This window comes from Pezoporus flaviventris, unplaced genomic scaffold, assembly GCF_033815535.1.
Source record: "Pezoporus flaviventris isolate CSIRO_AGI_PZ_B2104156 unplaced genomic scaffold, CSIRO_AGI_Pfla_v1 ptg000022l, whole genome shotgun sequence".
Classification (NCBI taxonomy): domain Eukaryota; kingdom Metazoa; phylum Chordata; class Aves; order Psittaciformes; family Psittacidae; genus Pezoporus; species Pezoporus flaviventris.
The window spans coordinates 62,284-77,691 of record NW_026892570.1 but is presented as its reverse complement, the minus strand read 5'-3'; the positions used below and the strand labels follow the sequence as shown (position 1 = coordinate 77,691).

Below are 15,408 nucleotides of genomic sequence, written 5' to 3'. Positions count from 1 at the left end.
TCTCACTTGCGTCCTCACACGCATGTAGAATGTGTGTGCCTTGCACAGAGTTCTAAAGCAAGGAGAGACGTGTACATTGTCTGTGTGCTCCATTCTTCTCAAGCGCCTCTGGCTTCAAACTGCACAAACAACAGTTGTTCTTTCCCCTCCAGCCAACCCCTGACTGCTACTTTCAAAGCCCAGTTGGGGGCAATTATACAGTAATTCATTGTATCCTACAGAAACCTAAGTATTATGGCAACAAAGAAACATTCATATTTGTACATTGCTTCCAATGCTCCACTTTCATCTCAGTCTTCACATTTCACCACTCTCCCTTCTCAGTCTCCAGCCTACATAATTTGACCTTACTGAATATATCCATGCCTATGAGTAATAATTACACCAAATCTCTAAGAGTCTTGTAGCTGTGAAAGCGTCTCATCTGTAACACTTTCCTGTTCTAAGAAGACAAGGAGAAGAAACTGTGAGACTTGATTTTACAGTATGAAATCATTAGAAATAAAGCCTTCCACATTGAAGAGCCTTCTCATACTAAAGTATAGGAAACTGCAGTGTGCAAAAAACTACAGGTTATCTGTTCTGAAGAGTCTTCTGTTTTCACAGCCCAAGAACAATTCCTCCACTAACTCAAAATGTAAAGCATAAAGTTCACATGTGGAGCTCTGAAAAAGGACTTCACATCCTTTTTGGTTCAGAAGTGATGTGATGGCAACAAAGCTCAGAATTTCAGCTACAAGGATGAAAGCATGGGAGTGTATCTGCAACCAGCACAGCAGCAAACCCTCTCAAATTAACTGAATTTATCACCAGCAATTAGTGTCTTTCAAGCTCTGCCACAGACAGAAGCTTGAGCAGACAGAGTTAACCACAGGTTTTAATACGGATGCTGCATGCAATTTGAATACATTCATACTGGCTCAACAGTCTTTCCTCACCTCATCTTGTACATGTACAAGGTAATACTAAGCACAAAGTTGTATTATTTTAACTGTAATTGCTGAATACTATAATTAAATTTGAGTACAGGTAATGTTATGAAGTACAGGATAATCATCTTATTTATGCACATTTTATTTATGTAAAACTAAAATCCCATTACTTATTCTCGAGGAAAGTTTGTCTGTAATTATTTGTCAAAACAACAGAGACTAGGGCAGCATTTGGCTAGGAATACTAATATTAGTGCATGAGGAGTGAAAAAGCAGATCATAACATGACCACTAAAGAGATGGTAGGAACTACATCTTGAAGTGGAACAATCTTCAGTCTATATATACTTTGAATAAGTATGCATGTCTAGTCATGTGCGTTTACAGTTATCGAATATTATGCTAACATAATCAACAGACAACACCACCAAAACTGCAGCAATAGCCATCAGTGACACAACAGAATAATTAGTGTAACAATGGAAAGATAATAATCAAGTAATCTTTAAAACGAAACAAAAATGAGAGATGACCATCCTTCCTTTAGAATAAAGTATACAAAGGGTTAAGTAACAGATAATTAGAAGCATTTACAAATGACAAAAATGGACAGCAAATTTTATCTTTGACCTTGAGATTTCACATATGTTCAAATGAGAAGACTACTTTAAATCTATATAAAACACAGCCAGATCACACAGACTAGAGCCATGTTAAAAATTAGCAACTCAGAATTAATTTCTTGGTTTTGTTAAAAACAGCTCATATCACATGGTAAAACACACTCTTCAGGAATAGAAACAAGAAAGTGCGAATCCTCTATCCCAAAAAAAGCATAGAACAGTGACCCAAACCATTTTTACTAAGGAAAGGGGATGGGGAAGTAGGGAGAGAACACATGCCACAACCCTAAGCCTTAAATTGCAAGGCAAAACTGCTGCCCACTCAGGCATGTTGTTATCACTGAGAAAGCTGGGAAGAACAGTGAAATCAGCTGAAATGAAGCTGCCATTTCTGCCAGCCAGGCAATGTGTAGCCAACATTAGCCACAGACAGGGAATATTTTGCAGGTTTTGTTCTTTGTTGTTGGGTTGTGGGGTTTCTTAAACGCCAGGCTAATCCATTTGCAACTTCAACTTTCAAAATTACAAGGTTTCAAACTTTTCTTTGCTAAACAAAAGAGCTGAACCCAAGTTCTGCAGCACTCGGATATGTGTATAAATTTGAAGGTACTATTAAACTAATCCTCAACAAAAGTGAATACGTTTGTTAATCAAGAACTATATGTACTACAAAGTAATACCCAGAGTAGTAGAAATTTGGAGATTAACTAACAAGTGAAATTTCTATACTTTGAAGAATACCCAAGTTTTTTCAAAAAGTACTCAGGAAATGCTTTTTCTCAACTTTCTGGTACTCCTTTAAAAACTGCAAATAGCAGCTAACAACAAGAAAGTATCTTTCTGATAACTGTAATTATTTTTTAAAAACCTTACCTCAGTTATTTTTGGAAGTGTACTGGTAGCAGGAGCACTTTCTGGCTTAGGAATGCTATCAATTAGCTCCAAGATGCGTGTCAGGTTCTGGTCTGATATCTGGATAGAGAGTAAAGGCAGCTGTCCAGACAATTTGAACCTGTTTCATAAACAATGAAAGTTATCTCAAAACTATTTCATTCCAACTTCGCATCAGTTTCCTTACTGGTCAGAAAATCACTCATCTAGCCATTTTGTGGGTTTTAATATATTACCTATAATCATAGAATAGTTAGGGTTAGAAAGGACCTTAATATCATCTAGTTCCAAACCCCCTGCCATGGGCAGGGACACCTCACACTACACCATGTCACCCAAGGCTCTGTCCAACCTGGCCTTGAACACTGCCAGGGATGAAGCATTCACAACTTCCATGTGCAACCCATTCCAGTGCCTCACCACCCTCACAGTAAAGAGCTTCCTCCTTATATTCAATCTAAACTTGCCCTCAGTTTTAACCCATTACCCCTTGTTCTATCACTACAGTCCCTAATGAAGAGTCCCTCCCCAGCATCCCTATAGGCCCCCATCAGATACTGGAAGGCTGCTATGAGGTCTCCATGCAGCCTTCTCTTCTCCAGGCTGAACAGTCCCAACTTTCTCAGCCTGTCTTCATACGGGAGGTGCTCCAGTCCCCTGATTATCCTCGCAGCCCTCCTCTGGACTTGTTCCAACAGTTCCATGTCCTTTTTATGTTGAGGACACCAGAAGCATACACAATACTCCAATACATACACACACATACATATATGTAAACTCTGTTGCACACAGAGGAGTTACTTAACCAGCAATAGGGACACCTTCCGCTAGACCAGGTTGCTTTTGATATAATGCCTTGCAGATCACAACTGCAAATTTTACTAATAACCACTTCAGTTTTGGCTACGTAAAGCGTCTTCCTCACAATCAGAAACTGTCTACTCTTGTTTGTATATTTAATAACTTGTAATAAATCACATAGATGATCCTTTGCACAGTATTTTACATAACAAAAGGTGTGGACTTTCTATGCATAAGAATGTTTACAACCCAAAACTTCAAATGAAGTATAGAAAATGCTTCCTAGTTATGTATATAGCTACATATATTTAAGCTTACTCTAGAAATAGTCAAGGTATTTATCAAAAAAATAAATGCCATAGGAATAAATGACCTCAAATAATAAAATAACAGTCTTTAAAACTGAGAGCAGTAGAAGATATTTTAAGCTTGTTTGAATAGGCTTTCACAAAAAGAAATTAAATCACTTCAAATGTAGATGCTGACTTTTTAAAGAACTAAAACCCATCCTGATTTCTCATAGAATTGAGCAGAACACAAGTAAGCAGAAAACTGGCACCAAGAACATGATTATACTTTTATTACAACCTCTAGTTGGAACAGATTAAAGGGGTGTATTCAACAAGCTAACTGTCTCCTACAATAGGCAGCAGCATGGAAGGTGTAAGGAACAGAACCTATTATTCCCTCCCAGTTTTGCTGGGCTTGACTAACAACTCAATATTCTAAGAAACATAAAATATATGGAGAAGATACAAGGACAAAACCCCCAAAATTTTCAATCACCCTCAACTAACTTCGAGAATACAAGGATAACTGGAAAACCAGCTCCTTATACCTGAGCAAGCCAAGCACAGAGTTGTACATGTCAAACAGTAAATACCTTGTTTTCTACAGTTCATTTAATTTCTTCACATCCTTAAATTCTAAAGTAATCAATTCCCAACTAGTTCTGACTTTTATTCTTACTTCCAGTTCTGTTACAGAGAAATTTTGACCTTTTGTTTTTGTTTGTTCTTTTATTTTAACAGAGAAGGGCCGGGAAAGGACTTATGTATGTACCACTTGAGTGCTCCACTAAGCTAGGACACTTAGCAATCCTCACTTCAACTGATGTGGTAGTCTTCGAAAAATGAAAATTACATTAATTTGTATTCTTTTCAAGGCAGCAACACAGAAATGTGCCTTCCTAAATAAAGCCAGTACAAAGTCCTGGTGATTTCATTCTTCAAAAATAATAATAAGGAATTCAACTGGATTCAATGGTCACCCAAGGAAGTACAAGTATTAAAGAATCAAAAAAATACAGACAACCCAATTACCTGCTTTTTATCTAACTTAAGTAAAATAGATGCCCTCTAAACTAAGGGACTCATTCATTAAAATATACTACATTGTTTTAAACAAAGAAGTTCTGGTACTAATTTTTATTGTAGAATAAACATCTTTCCATTCACCTTCCTCCACAGAACTATTCTGTTCTACAGCACAGTTCCAAACATTAACAGAAAAAAAAACTCAGGAAAAATATAATGCTGACTTCATATATATTCATAAAAACTAGAATATTAAAGAATAGCTACATGTATACTAAAAATACATTCAGAGATGTGTAACTGATGTGAGCAATACCGATGCATAATGCCCTAGCCACCTATAATTACTAAAATTTACAGTTTAGCAGATTTTTACTGACGTAAAAGCTATCAGTTCATTTTTATCATTTGTACACATTGTCATCTACAGATCACAAGAGCCAAATTATTTGTATTTAACTATCTGTACATAAACATATTAGCTGACCATTACAAAGCAAAAAGAGATTATGCAGAAAAGGGCAAATCTCCACCATTGGATGAAAAGCTGCTATATGTCTCATTTCAAGACTGGTAGGCGACTCTAGAGTATTATAATATCATCTGCAGAATACATTCTGGAAGCATTTGGAGACTGAATAAGGTACAAAACGAACAAGTTCAGCTGTTGTTCAGTCATGGTATCAACATGTTAGATTTGAAACAGTTACTTGCTCTTGGTGCAATTTAAAGTATTAGTTATGCTTACTAACTTACTGTGGTATATGCTTATCTAGTACCAAACTGCTGTTTGTGGCATTCCTAATACTTTTAGACAGTACAGGCACTGAGAAAGAAGAGCAGCTGATTCCCAAGAAATATTACTATCTCAGTGGAAGAAAAACCTGTCTATTTCTAGACACAGGCAGAAATTATTCACTGTCAAGTAAGTATGAGAATTTAGAATACAGAAATAATATCCATTAGGGAAAAATTTTTCAGCATCACTCTTGATACAAATGGCCAAAAAGAGAAACACTTCTGTTAGCTAAGACAGACAGGTGGCACTACAATACTGCAATAGGTGTTCTCATTAACAACATTCTTTAATCCAGGTCATACTAGCATCACTTGGAGATATGTTGATTACAAACCTACATTAAAATGACATTATGTTATACAACCATAGAAGAGAAATCTCATTTTCCCTAACTGGACTTTATAACATAAAAAGACTGATTCCCATGAGTTGTATTTCCCTTATTATCTCACTTTCACCACCTAACAGAGAAAAAGTAAAGAGGGAAAGAGTAAGATGTTTCGTAAAGCATCAAAATTCAGAATCTGGCCCACCAGCTTTCCAGAAGGTGGCACCACTGTACCATGCAATCATTGATCTCGGCTCACAATACACTGCACTAGTGAGGTACATTGTTTTTAAGGCTTTTCTTTCCTGACTAAGCAAATCCTTTTATAACAGAGGAAATTAAAAGTAATTCTTTTATTTCATAAACTACCTCTTGATTTTTTTGATTGTACTAAACAATTTTCTGCAACAGACTATGTCTATTTTTATGCCATTAATTTTCTGAAGCGTGTAGCTAAAAAACAAATTTCCAACAGTTAAGAAAGTATATGCTAGCTTGTTGTAGCTAAGGGATTCTTAATAATGACTCAAGCAAATTACACAAGGCATTAATGCAGTAGTTTGCAAGTACTTCAAACTGATCAGATTTTTTTAATTAGTGGCGTCCTTCAGATATATTAGTGAAGATGCACTTTCCAGAATATGTGTGAATATAAATCTTTGCCACTGGTACTCAGTGATCTTCAACATCGAAGTTTCATCACTAATAGTAATGCACATTTTCTTCTGAGCACAATTTCCATAATCAGGTTTTTTAACCGAAATCCAAACTTAATGTATTATGAGCTGTTTCCCGGAGAAATGGTCTCTAGTAGGTAAATAAACACAATGAGTAACTTATGTAAGACAGAGGGAATATGAGAGCAGACCACTTCTCAGATTATTTTTGTGACGTTTTCAGTTCCTCAGTATTTTCAAAGAGGACTGAAATACAGCTGTTAGACCTAATTAGAACACCTATTAGTATCTTTAACAACAATCTTAAAATACATTATACAGACTTCTATTTTTAATATCACTGTAATGTTCTATCACCTCCTCAATACTCCCAACTTCTTGGGTTTATTCTCTATTTTTCTCAATTAAAGTATTTTACTTCCACAATTCATAATGTAAAATAGCACAAGTATAATCAGATTATCCTTTTTATAAATAAAAGAAAGTGGTTTACTATGAAAATTTCAAAATAGGAAAACACACATACTTGGGCATTCTTGCATCAGTAACGACCATAGCCCTGCTAAATTCGAGGTTTACATCCAAGGGCTGCAAGATATGTTGAGATGAATATTTCAACTTCCGAGCCTCTTGCCACTTCTCATCTGTAAGAGCAAAGAAAACCTACGTTTTAAACACTGAGATTCTTTCCCATTACACATATCACAGAATTAAAGTATCTGATATTAGTTAGTATATACTGCTAAAAATTCAGGTGACAAAATCTCTTCTACAACTCTGTCAATGCACGTATATAACGCAAGATCCAAATTTCAGACAAACAAGACTACTTAATTTCCACTGTTCACATCTGAAGAGCTAACCCATCCATACTGCAGATTTTCTAAGGACCAGTTTTTCATATGCATGACACAAAATTTAGGCTCTGCATTCCCCTCTGGAATCAGAGGGTTAAGAATAAAATGCTTAAGACTTCCCTGGTTCTGACTCTGTCTGCAGTTTAAGTTCCAAAATTACTAGCAAAGGGATTCTGATCCTTTCTTTACTCTCAAAAAAGGATCAAAGCTACAACTACTCATGGATTCTGCTTTAAAAGTGGAAGGATACAAAGAAAAGCCACTGAAGAAAAATTTCATAAATTAATTACACTTACATTTATTATGCAACAAATCAAGTGAGACATCTTCAAAAATAAGTGATTTATTCTAAGTTTATCTATTTAGCAAACATTAAGGTTGGAACCTAAGGCCTGAAGGTATGTTTTGGAAATTCATTACATGTTCATAGGACTGAATTTAGAATAATAGTTTAAAGAAGTATGTTTCAAAGATTCTCTACTGCTACATTAAAAGTATAAAAGGCACATCAACCCTCAAAATGTTTTTAGAGAAAAAGATTACTTTCATGAATACTTACCATGTTTGCTGTACAGTAACTGTATACTGCTGAGCTGGATATCAAAACTGTCATAAGCTCTTGACATTATCTCTTCAATAGTGCTTTGTCGTACTGCGAGTTTTGATAAATCAGAACGACTTTTGCTTTCCATCTTAAAAAGAATCACAAAAAAGTATAAATGAATTTCAAAAACATCCAAAGCACTAGTTCTACAAATAGTTGACCCTATCACAACAAGAGATTAAATTTAAAGTCCTCATTATAAGGGCTTCTGTGTTACCACTGTCACAGCAGAGGAGATATCTAAACTTAATATCCTGTATCAAAACAAAAAATGGAGAGTATTAAACTCCATTTCTCCTTCGAGGAGAGAAGCAAAATACAAATAAAAAACTATGAAGTTTTATACAATATATTTTGTGTAGACTAATTTTCTTTAATAGATATAGAATCACAGAATCATAGAATAGTTAGGGTTGGAAAGGACCTTAACATCATCTAGTTCCAAAACCCCTTGCCATGAGCAGGGACTCCTCACACTAAACCATGTCACCCAAGGCTCTGTCCAACCTGGCCTTGAACAACGCCAGGGATGGAGCATTCACAACTTCCCTGGGCAGCCCATTCTAGTGCCTCACCACCCTCACAGTAAAGAACTTCTTCCTTATATCCAATCTAAACTTCCCCTGTTTAAGGTTTAATCTGTTACCCCTTGTCCTATCACTATAGTCCCTAATGAAGGGACTATAGTGATAGGACTCCCCAGCGTCTTTATAGGCCCCCTTCAGATACTGGAAGGCTGCTATGAGGTCTCCATGCAGCCTTCTCTTCTCCAGGATGAACAGCCCCAACTTCCTCAGCCTATCTTCACACAGGAGGTGCTCCAGTGCCCTGATCATCCTCGTGGCCCTCCTCTGGACTTGTTCCAACAGTTCCATGTCTTTTTTATGTTGAGGACATCAGAACTGCACACAATACTCCAGATGAGGTCTCACGAGATCAGAGTAGAGGGGCAGGATCACCTTCTTCGACCTGCTGGTCACGCTCCTTTTGATGCAGCCCAGGATACGGTTGGCTTTCTGGGCTGCAAGGGCACAATGAAGCCAGCTCATGTTCATTTTCTCATCGACTAATACCCCCAAGTCCTTCTCCACAGGGCTGCTCTGAATCTCTTCTCTGCCCAGCCTGTAGCTGTGCCTGGGATTGATGCGACTCAGGTGTAGGATCTTGCACTTGGCATGGTTAAACTTCATAAGGTTGGCATCAGCCCACCTCACAAGCGTGTCAAGGTCCCTCTGGATGGCATTCCTTCCCTCCAGCATATCAACCGAACCACACAGCTTGGTGTCATTGGCAAACTTGCTGAGGGTGCACTCAATCCCACTGTCCCTGTCATCAACTAAGATGTTGAACAAGACCAGTCCCAACACCAATGACTCATACCCCAAAGTTTAAAATTTCAAACCTTTTGCAATCGATGGAATAACTGTTGAAGTTTTTTTATATATAAAAATATTACTCTATTAATCACCTCAAAAACATAAAATCTATTTCTGAATCTTGTTGAACTTAGTTGTGGTATTATCCTGAGTAAAAGGCAAAAGGGAGTTTGGACTGTTCATCATTTATGTTCACTCAGCTTTGGGATGCCCATACTTTCCACATGCTCTCTCTGCTTTTCATCTCTGATGAAATGTGGCTCGTCTCATCCTTAAATGTTGAATGGTTTTGGATCCCCACCTGCTTTTGCCAGACCCAGGTAATATTCAAGGTTAACAGTGAAACAGGCTCAAATACTAGTGTCTAAGACATAGCATTTCTTCTTCCAGTGGTACTGAACTATGACTACTTTTACATTAAAAAACTTGCAGATTGATTATTCAGAATTATCAGATTAATACTGCCTGTGCAACCTTAATTAAGTGCACTTATGCATCAGCATTGAGATACAGTTTTAATTTTATATGCCATTTTCTCCATTTGGACTTGACCTTATCCAATACATAACTGAGGGAAAGATATTGTTTTGTATTAAACATACCAATTCAACAAATAACCTGTATCTCTCTTAAGCATATGCCTCTCGAAGTGAATACAGAATTATTCATCATATCCTGAGAGGCATCTAACTTTTCTCTTTTGGTATTGCTGAGGTTCTACTAAAGGACAGGAACCAATTCAAGAGTCACATGCACTATGAAAATTACTCATGCATTTCAGGAAAAAAAGTAATATTGAACATTTACTGGAGTCTGACTTGGAAACATATTCTTCTGTATATTATTCTGAAAGTAATATCCTATACGCAGAGTGGAGGAGGTGGGCTGTTCCATGCCATTACCGGGCTCTGAGCCTGGTGTCACTGGCAGCCAGTCACAAGTGGCATTACCCAGTGTTCAGTACTGGGGCCAATTCTGTTTAGTACCTTTATCAGTGATCTGGATGAGGGGATCGAGTGCACCCTCAGTAAGTTTGCAGTCAATACCAGGTTGGGCATAGTGTTGATCTGCTTGAAGGAAGTAAGGTTCTACCAAGGGACCTGGACAGGCTGGACTGATGGGCCAAGGCCAATGATATGATGTTCAACAATTGCACTTGGGTCCTACACTTAGGCCACAATAACACCATGCAGAAAGACACTGAGGAGATGGAGCATGCAGTGAAGCTGGTGAAGGGTGTAGAGCATAAGTTTTCTGAGGAGTGGCTGAAGGACCTCGCAGTGTTTAGTCTGGAGAAAAGAAGGCTCAGGAGTGACCTTATCACTCTCTACAGTTACCTGAAAGGAGGTTGTAGTGAGGTGTGGGTCAGTCTCTTCTCTCAAGTAACAAGTGATAGAACAAGAGGAAACGGCCTCGAGCTGTGCCAGGGGAGGTTTAGATTGAATATTAGGGAAAATTTCTTCACCAAAAAAATTGTCAAGCAATGGAACAGGCTGCCTGAGGAAGCTGTTGAGTCCCCATCCCTGGAGGTACTTACAAGACTTGTAGATGTGGTGCATTAGAGACATGGTTTAGTGGTGGATTTGGCAGTGCTAGTTAATGGTTGGACCTCATCTTCAAGGTCTTTCAACCCATATGATTCTGTGATCTATACAGGCTGTTGGATGAAGGGATTGAGAGCAGCCCTACGGAGAAGGACTTGAGGGTACTGGAGGATGAAAAGCTGGGTATAAGCCAGCAATGTGTGTTCAGAGTCCAGAAAGCCACCTGTACCCTGGGCTGCATAAAAAGGAACATGGCCAGCAGATCAAAGGAGGTGATTCTATTCCTTTACTCCACTCTTATGAGACCCCACATGGAATAATGGGTTCAGCTCTGGATTCCCCAGTACCAGACAGACATGGACCTGTTGAAGCAGGTCCAGAGAAAGGCCACAGAGATGATCAGTGGGATGAAAGGCTGAGAGATTTGCGGTTGTTTAGCCTGGAGAAGGCTCTGGGGAGATTTTTCAGTATATTAAAGGGGGCTTCTAAGGTGGAGAGAGACCTTTTAGCGAGGCCTGTCCCTGGACAAGGGGATGTCTCATATTCAAGGCAAGGCTGGACAGCGCTCTGAGCAACCTGGTCTAGTTAAAGGTGTCCCTGCTCATTGCAGGTAGTTTTGGCTTGATGATCTTTGAAGGTCCCTTCAAACCCATACTATTCTATGATTCTAGCTGACACTCGCATGTTCAAAAAGTCAGTCTGTGGCAGAGATATAAAAATCTTACTTCACTTTCACAAGATTTTAAGCTTTGAAACAGGTTATTAAAAAGTTTTACCTGCTAAAAAAGCAGGTAAAGCAATCTACACTGATAGTAAGTGGAAGAATCACTCCTACCTAAAGTAAAAAAAAAAAAAAAAGGAAAATTTCATTGCCTGCATGCATGTAAGATCATTTGTCCTGAAAGAACACAAGTTCACCAATGAGTAAAAAGATCACTAATAATATGCAAAAACAGTCTCTTTATGATTTTATAGTGCTAAATTGTAATTTTAAACACAAACTACCTTTTTAGCTTTTCCCTTGCATAAAGTATCTCAAACATATCTCCAGTTTCATCAAAGTTAAAAAGTGCCAATGTTTACTTTTCTCATTTTAAAGTCAACTGAACGCCTGAAAGGTAACTGATAACAAGAATAATAGTAATAGTAAAAATAAGACGACCATTTAATCATATAACTACAAAGCTTACTCTTTTATATTCTAAGGTAAAACATTACTAGTTATTTTCCACTTAAGAGTTCAAAGCATCAACTGTAGTTTCATTCCAGGGGAGGATTATTTCCTAAAAATTCTTTTGGGTTTAAAGAATCTACTGAGAAGTGTTCAGTAATTTCTAACTTAACTGGAAAGCAGTTTAAAATAAATGTCTAATATGTAAACTGCAAGAGGAACTTTTACTTAACCACTACCAAAAAACACATACTAAGAAACTGGAAATCACATAGAAGCTGAGCTGTCATTTTCAGTAAGTTACTTCACTAAGTAAATATATACCTTAAGACTACCAAGATCCAGGAGTAGTAAATTTGATGTATGGTCATAGAATCCTTTTTGTGGAACAATGATGTATGAAGCCATGAGGTTGATTTTGAGGTCAAGAACTTTCTGGGTTTCAATAATATACAACAAACCTGAAAAATAATGTAATTAGTAAATACAAGCCAAGAAATCCATGCAGAAGCTACAGAATTAAAAGATGATAGAAAAAGAAATCCAAGTCTAACTTTAAATGAGCTGTGAATGCTAGATAACTGAGTTTAACTAGAGGTACACATGCTCTTCAGTTTTCTTCTGAACCAATAATTACCGTCAGCCTTTAAAGAAGCAAGAAGTAGATGAAACTGTGATAGCAAACAATGCTAATAGACAAGTAGAGACAACATCACAACACAAATCCAAAGCAGTTTCATACTGAACAACAGATGAAAGAAGAACTGGAATTTGTACTGAAACTTGGAATTGCTGGGGTAACCCACTATGCTCCATAGATTCAAAAACTTAATTGTTCTAGAAGTTCTTACTGGAAGTATCCAACTATACTGGACAAACTACTAGTGTTGATCTCAGTATTAAGTCTTAAAAGTATCCACCACTTTCGTTCATATATCAAAATATAAGATCTCTAGAGATAAACAGCTAGAATGAAATTAAACTTGAGTAACGGTTTTAATGCCAAGTAACTGGAAAACAGATGAATATAATCAATATTTATTGCAGAATAAGTAATGTGGTAACACCTGTATAGAGGCAGATGAAAAGCAACAACTCTGGAAAGGATTTAGAGGTTTCATTAGAGGACCAGTATCTCTGAATATATTAGTCATATATCAATACAAATCAGTTTTTTTAAAGTATGAAACAATTAAGACCATTTAGATACTCAGATGAACAATACAGAAAAGTTAGAAGTAACAAACCATTTTCAACCCTGTAGGGAGTAGAACAGAATAGATAGTGAAATACTATCTCAGGGTTTTAAGTGTATTTTACAAAGGAAGCTGAAGTTGAAAAAGATGAAGACATAAAATTATCCAAATACCTAGAACAAATGTTTTGTAACGAGACTGAAGAATTCAACTTACTTAGGTATTGTGTTAGAAAGCTATGACTTGGATCCATGCATCCCCATGTGTAAACATGTAATATTTTCATACCCCTAAAACATAACATTTGTGTGAATGTGCAATCAGAAGAGCATGCAGCACTTGCCTGTTGATGTCTTTTCACGAAACTCTTCAAGCTTCATCAGAGTTGCTGATGTCAACTGCTCTAAATGGACATCTTTTGGAGGCCTGAAGAAATCCACTAAGCTATTTATTGTCATCTGTTAAAACAAAAAAAATACACGTAATATTTACTTTTAAGATTTTTTTTATATTTATACCTTATTTAAATATTTACTTACAGCATCATACACTATTTCCAGTGGCTGTGATTCTATTCTAAGCCTCTGATCTGCTTTCTCATCCAAAGGATTAGTCTCAAACATTATGCTTAAGAGTGAGGTACTCTCATCTGAATACACCGTTCGAGAAGATAGGAGGCAGGGTGTACACTTTTCTCGGGACATGCCTGTAACTTCAAGTGAGGTAACTTTTGTTTCGAATCTGTAAAGAAAGGTAAGCAGCATGATCGTATATAATATCCATCTGGCTAGATACAATTAGATGACAAGAGTATAAGGAATAAGCTGGGAAAAAAACAAAAAGGGCAAAAACCGAACAAAAAAAAAATGTATCGCTACCCTACTTCAAATATAAATAGCATTTCTAAGCATATAAGACATATACCCATGTGCTAACTGTCTTTCATTTCATTATCTTCTGTGTCTATTAGCCACTGCTAAGAAAAGGGGACCAAGTTGTTCACTTCATACACTTTTCATTAGGACAGGTGTCAGCACAGGACACCTGCCTCTATGCAAACTGGAATTCTGTATTATCAGCTTCAGAATTAGATGCCACAGCTTATTCTGTGGAACAGAAATAGAGCACAGAGAGAAGGGTTCCAGTGCAGAGAAATAAAAGAAACACCACGAGCACACAACATTAACAGTCTCATTACTCTGAGGAAGTATTAGTTAGGTGCTGGATTTATGTTCTTTCACTATCATGCTTACCTCTAACAGCTTTCAACAAAAGATCTTCATCTCCCAACACTTAAAAGAAAGTTTCAATGTAAAATTATAATATTCTCTTTCCTTTTTCTTAGTATAATGCATTATTAGGACTATTTAGATGAGCAGGGGAATAAACAGAAAAGCTGCAAGCAAGATTTAAATTAGGCATAGAACTCCATAAGACCAATAGTAACTTAATACCAAAAGAGAAGGGACAAGGTTTAAAGCAGGAAAGCTAAATTTTTAAGTCATTAAATTTGAAATGAAAGTAAAATATTACATACTGCTGCTTTTCATCATCTACTGTGAGCACAAAAACAAGCCAAAATCATCTGTTACAGCCTTCTTCTGCAAATCTAAAGGCTCAACTTAAAGCTCAAGAACCTTCAATCATGTTAAATGCCTATATACATGTACAAGATCACCTTACTATACAAGTGGTTACAAGATCAGATACTCACATAAAGTTTCAAAAGGAGTTAACAGTCACTTTTCAAAGCAAGAAATGAGTTAGTAAATGGCTTTCTTGTATGAAACAATGCTAAACTGAAAAAAAGGAGAAAATCTGTAGTGGCACAAAATAGTCTGAAGCCAGAGAGAACTTTAAATCATAGAAACTGTATCCATCTGCATATACTTCATCCATCAGTTGCAGAATGATTCTGCTGCTAAACTGCACAAGAAAAGACAGTGAAATATGGAAGTTAAAAATCATAGCAGAGCCTTAAAATGTTTATTAGCCATCATCAACATTTCATAGAGAGCAAAACCAGTCTGACAAAGAAAGTTCACCTTATTGCTTGTGCGCCTGGTCGCTGGGTAAATACTGTACTCAAGCCAGCTAATGCAAATTCTACCAGCTCGGGACTTTGCTTGCTTTCCCTTATTGATATAGACATGCTTAGTAACTTCACAGAAAACTTCATGGCTTCATACTAGATATGAAGGAAAAACAACAGTGGATCACAAATACAGTTTATGAAGAGATGAAAACCATAAATACCAGTTTGATACTATGTTTCTAGTGCTATAAATAACTT

The 15,408-nt window shown here is 36.9% G+C and overlaps 1 protein-coding gene across 1 annotated transcript in view; it reads right to left on the bottom strand.

The window, feature by feature from the left end:
- The window catches only part of VPS13A (vacuolar protein sorting 13 homolog A), a 110,476-nt gene that overhangs the window by 73,057 nt on the left and 22,011 nt on the right, over nucleotides 1-15,408 (bottom strand). The window contains exons 17-23 of the mRNA XM_061456249.1: nucleotides 15,161-15,303; nucleotides 13,655-13,856; nucleotides 13,459-13,573; nucleotides 12,244-12,380; nucleotides 7,784-7,916; nucleotides 6,894-7,011; nucleotides 2,429-2,567 (exon numbers count right to left, since the gene is read on the bottom strand). Of these exons, the coding sequence (XP_061312233.1) occupies nucleotides 2,429-2,567; nucleotides 6,894-7,011; nucleotides 7,784-7,916; nucleotides 12,244-12,380; nucleotides 13,459-13,573; nucleotides 13,655-13,856; nucleotides 15,161-15,303 (987 nt within the window). The remainder of the gene's footprint in view (nucleotides 1-2,428; nucleotides 2,568-6,893; nucleotides 7,012-7,783; nucleotides 7,917-12,243; nucleotides 12,381-13,458; nucleotides 13,574-13,654; nucleotides 13,857-15,160; nucleotides 15,304-15,408) is intronic.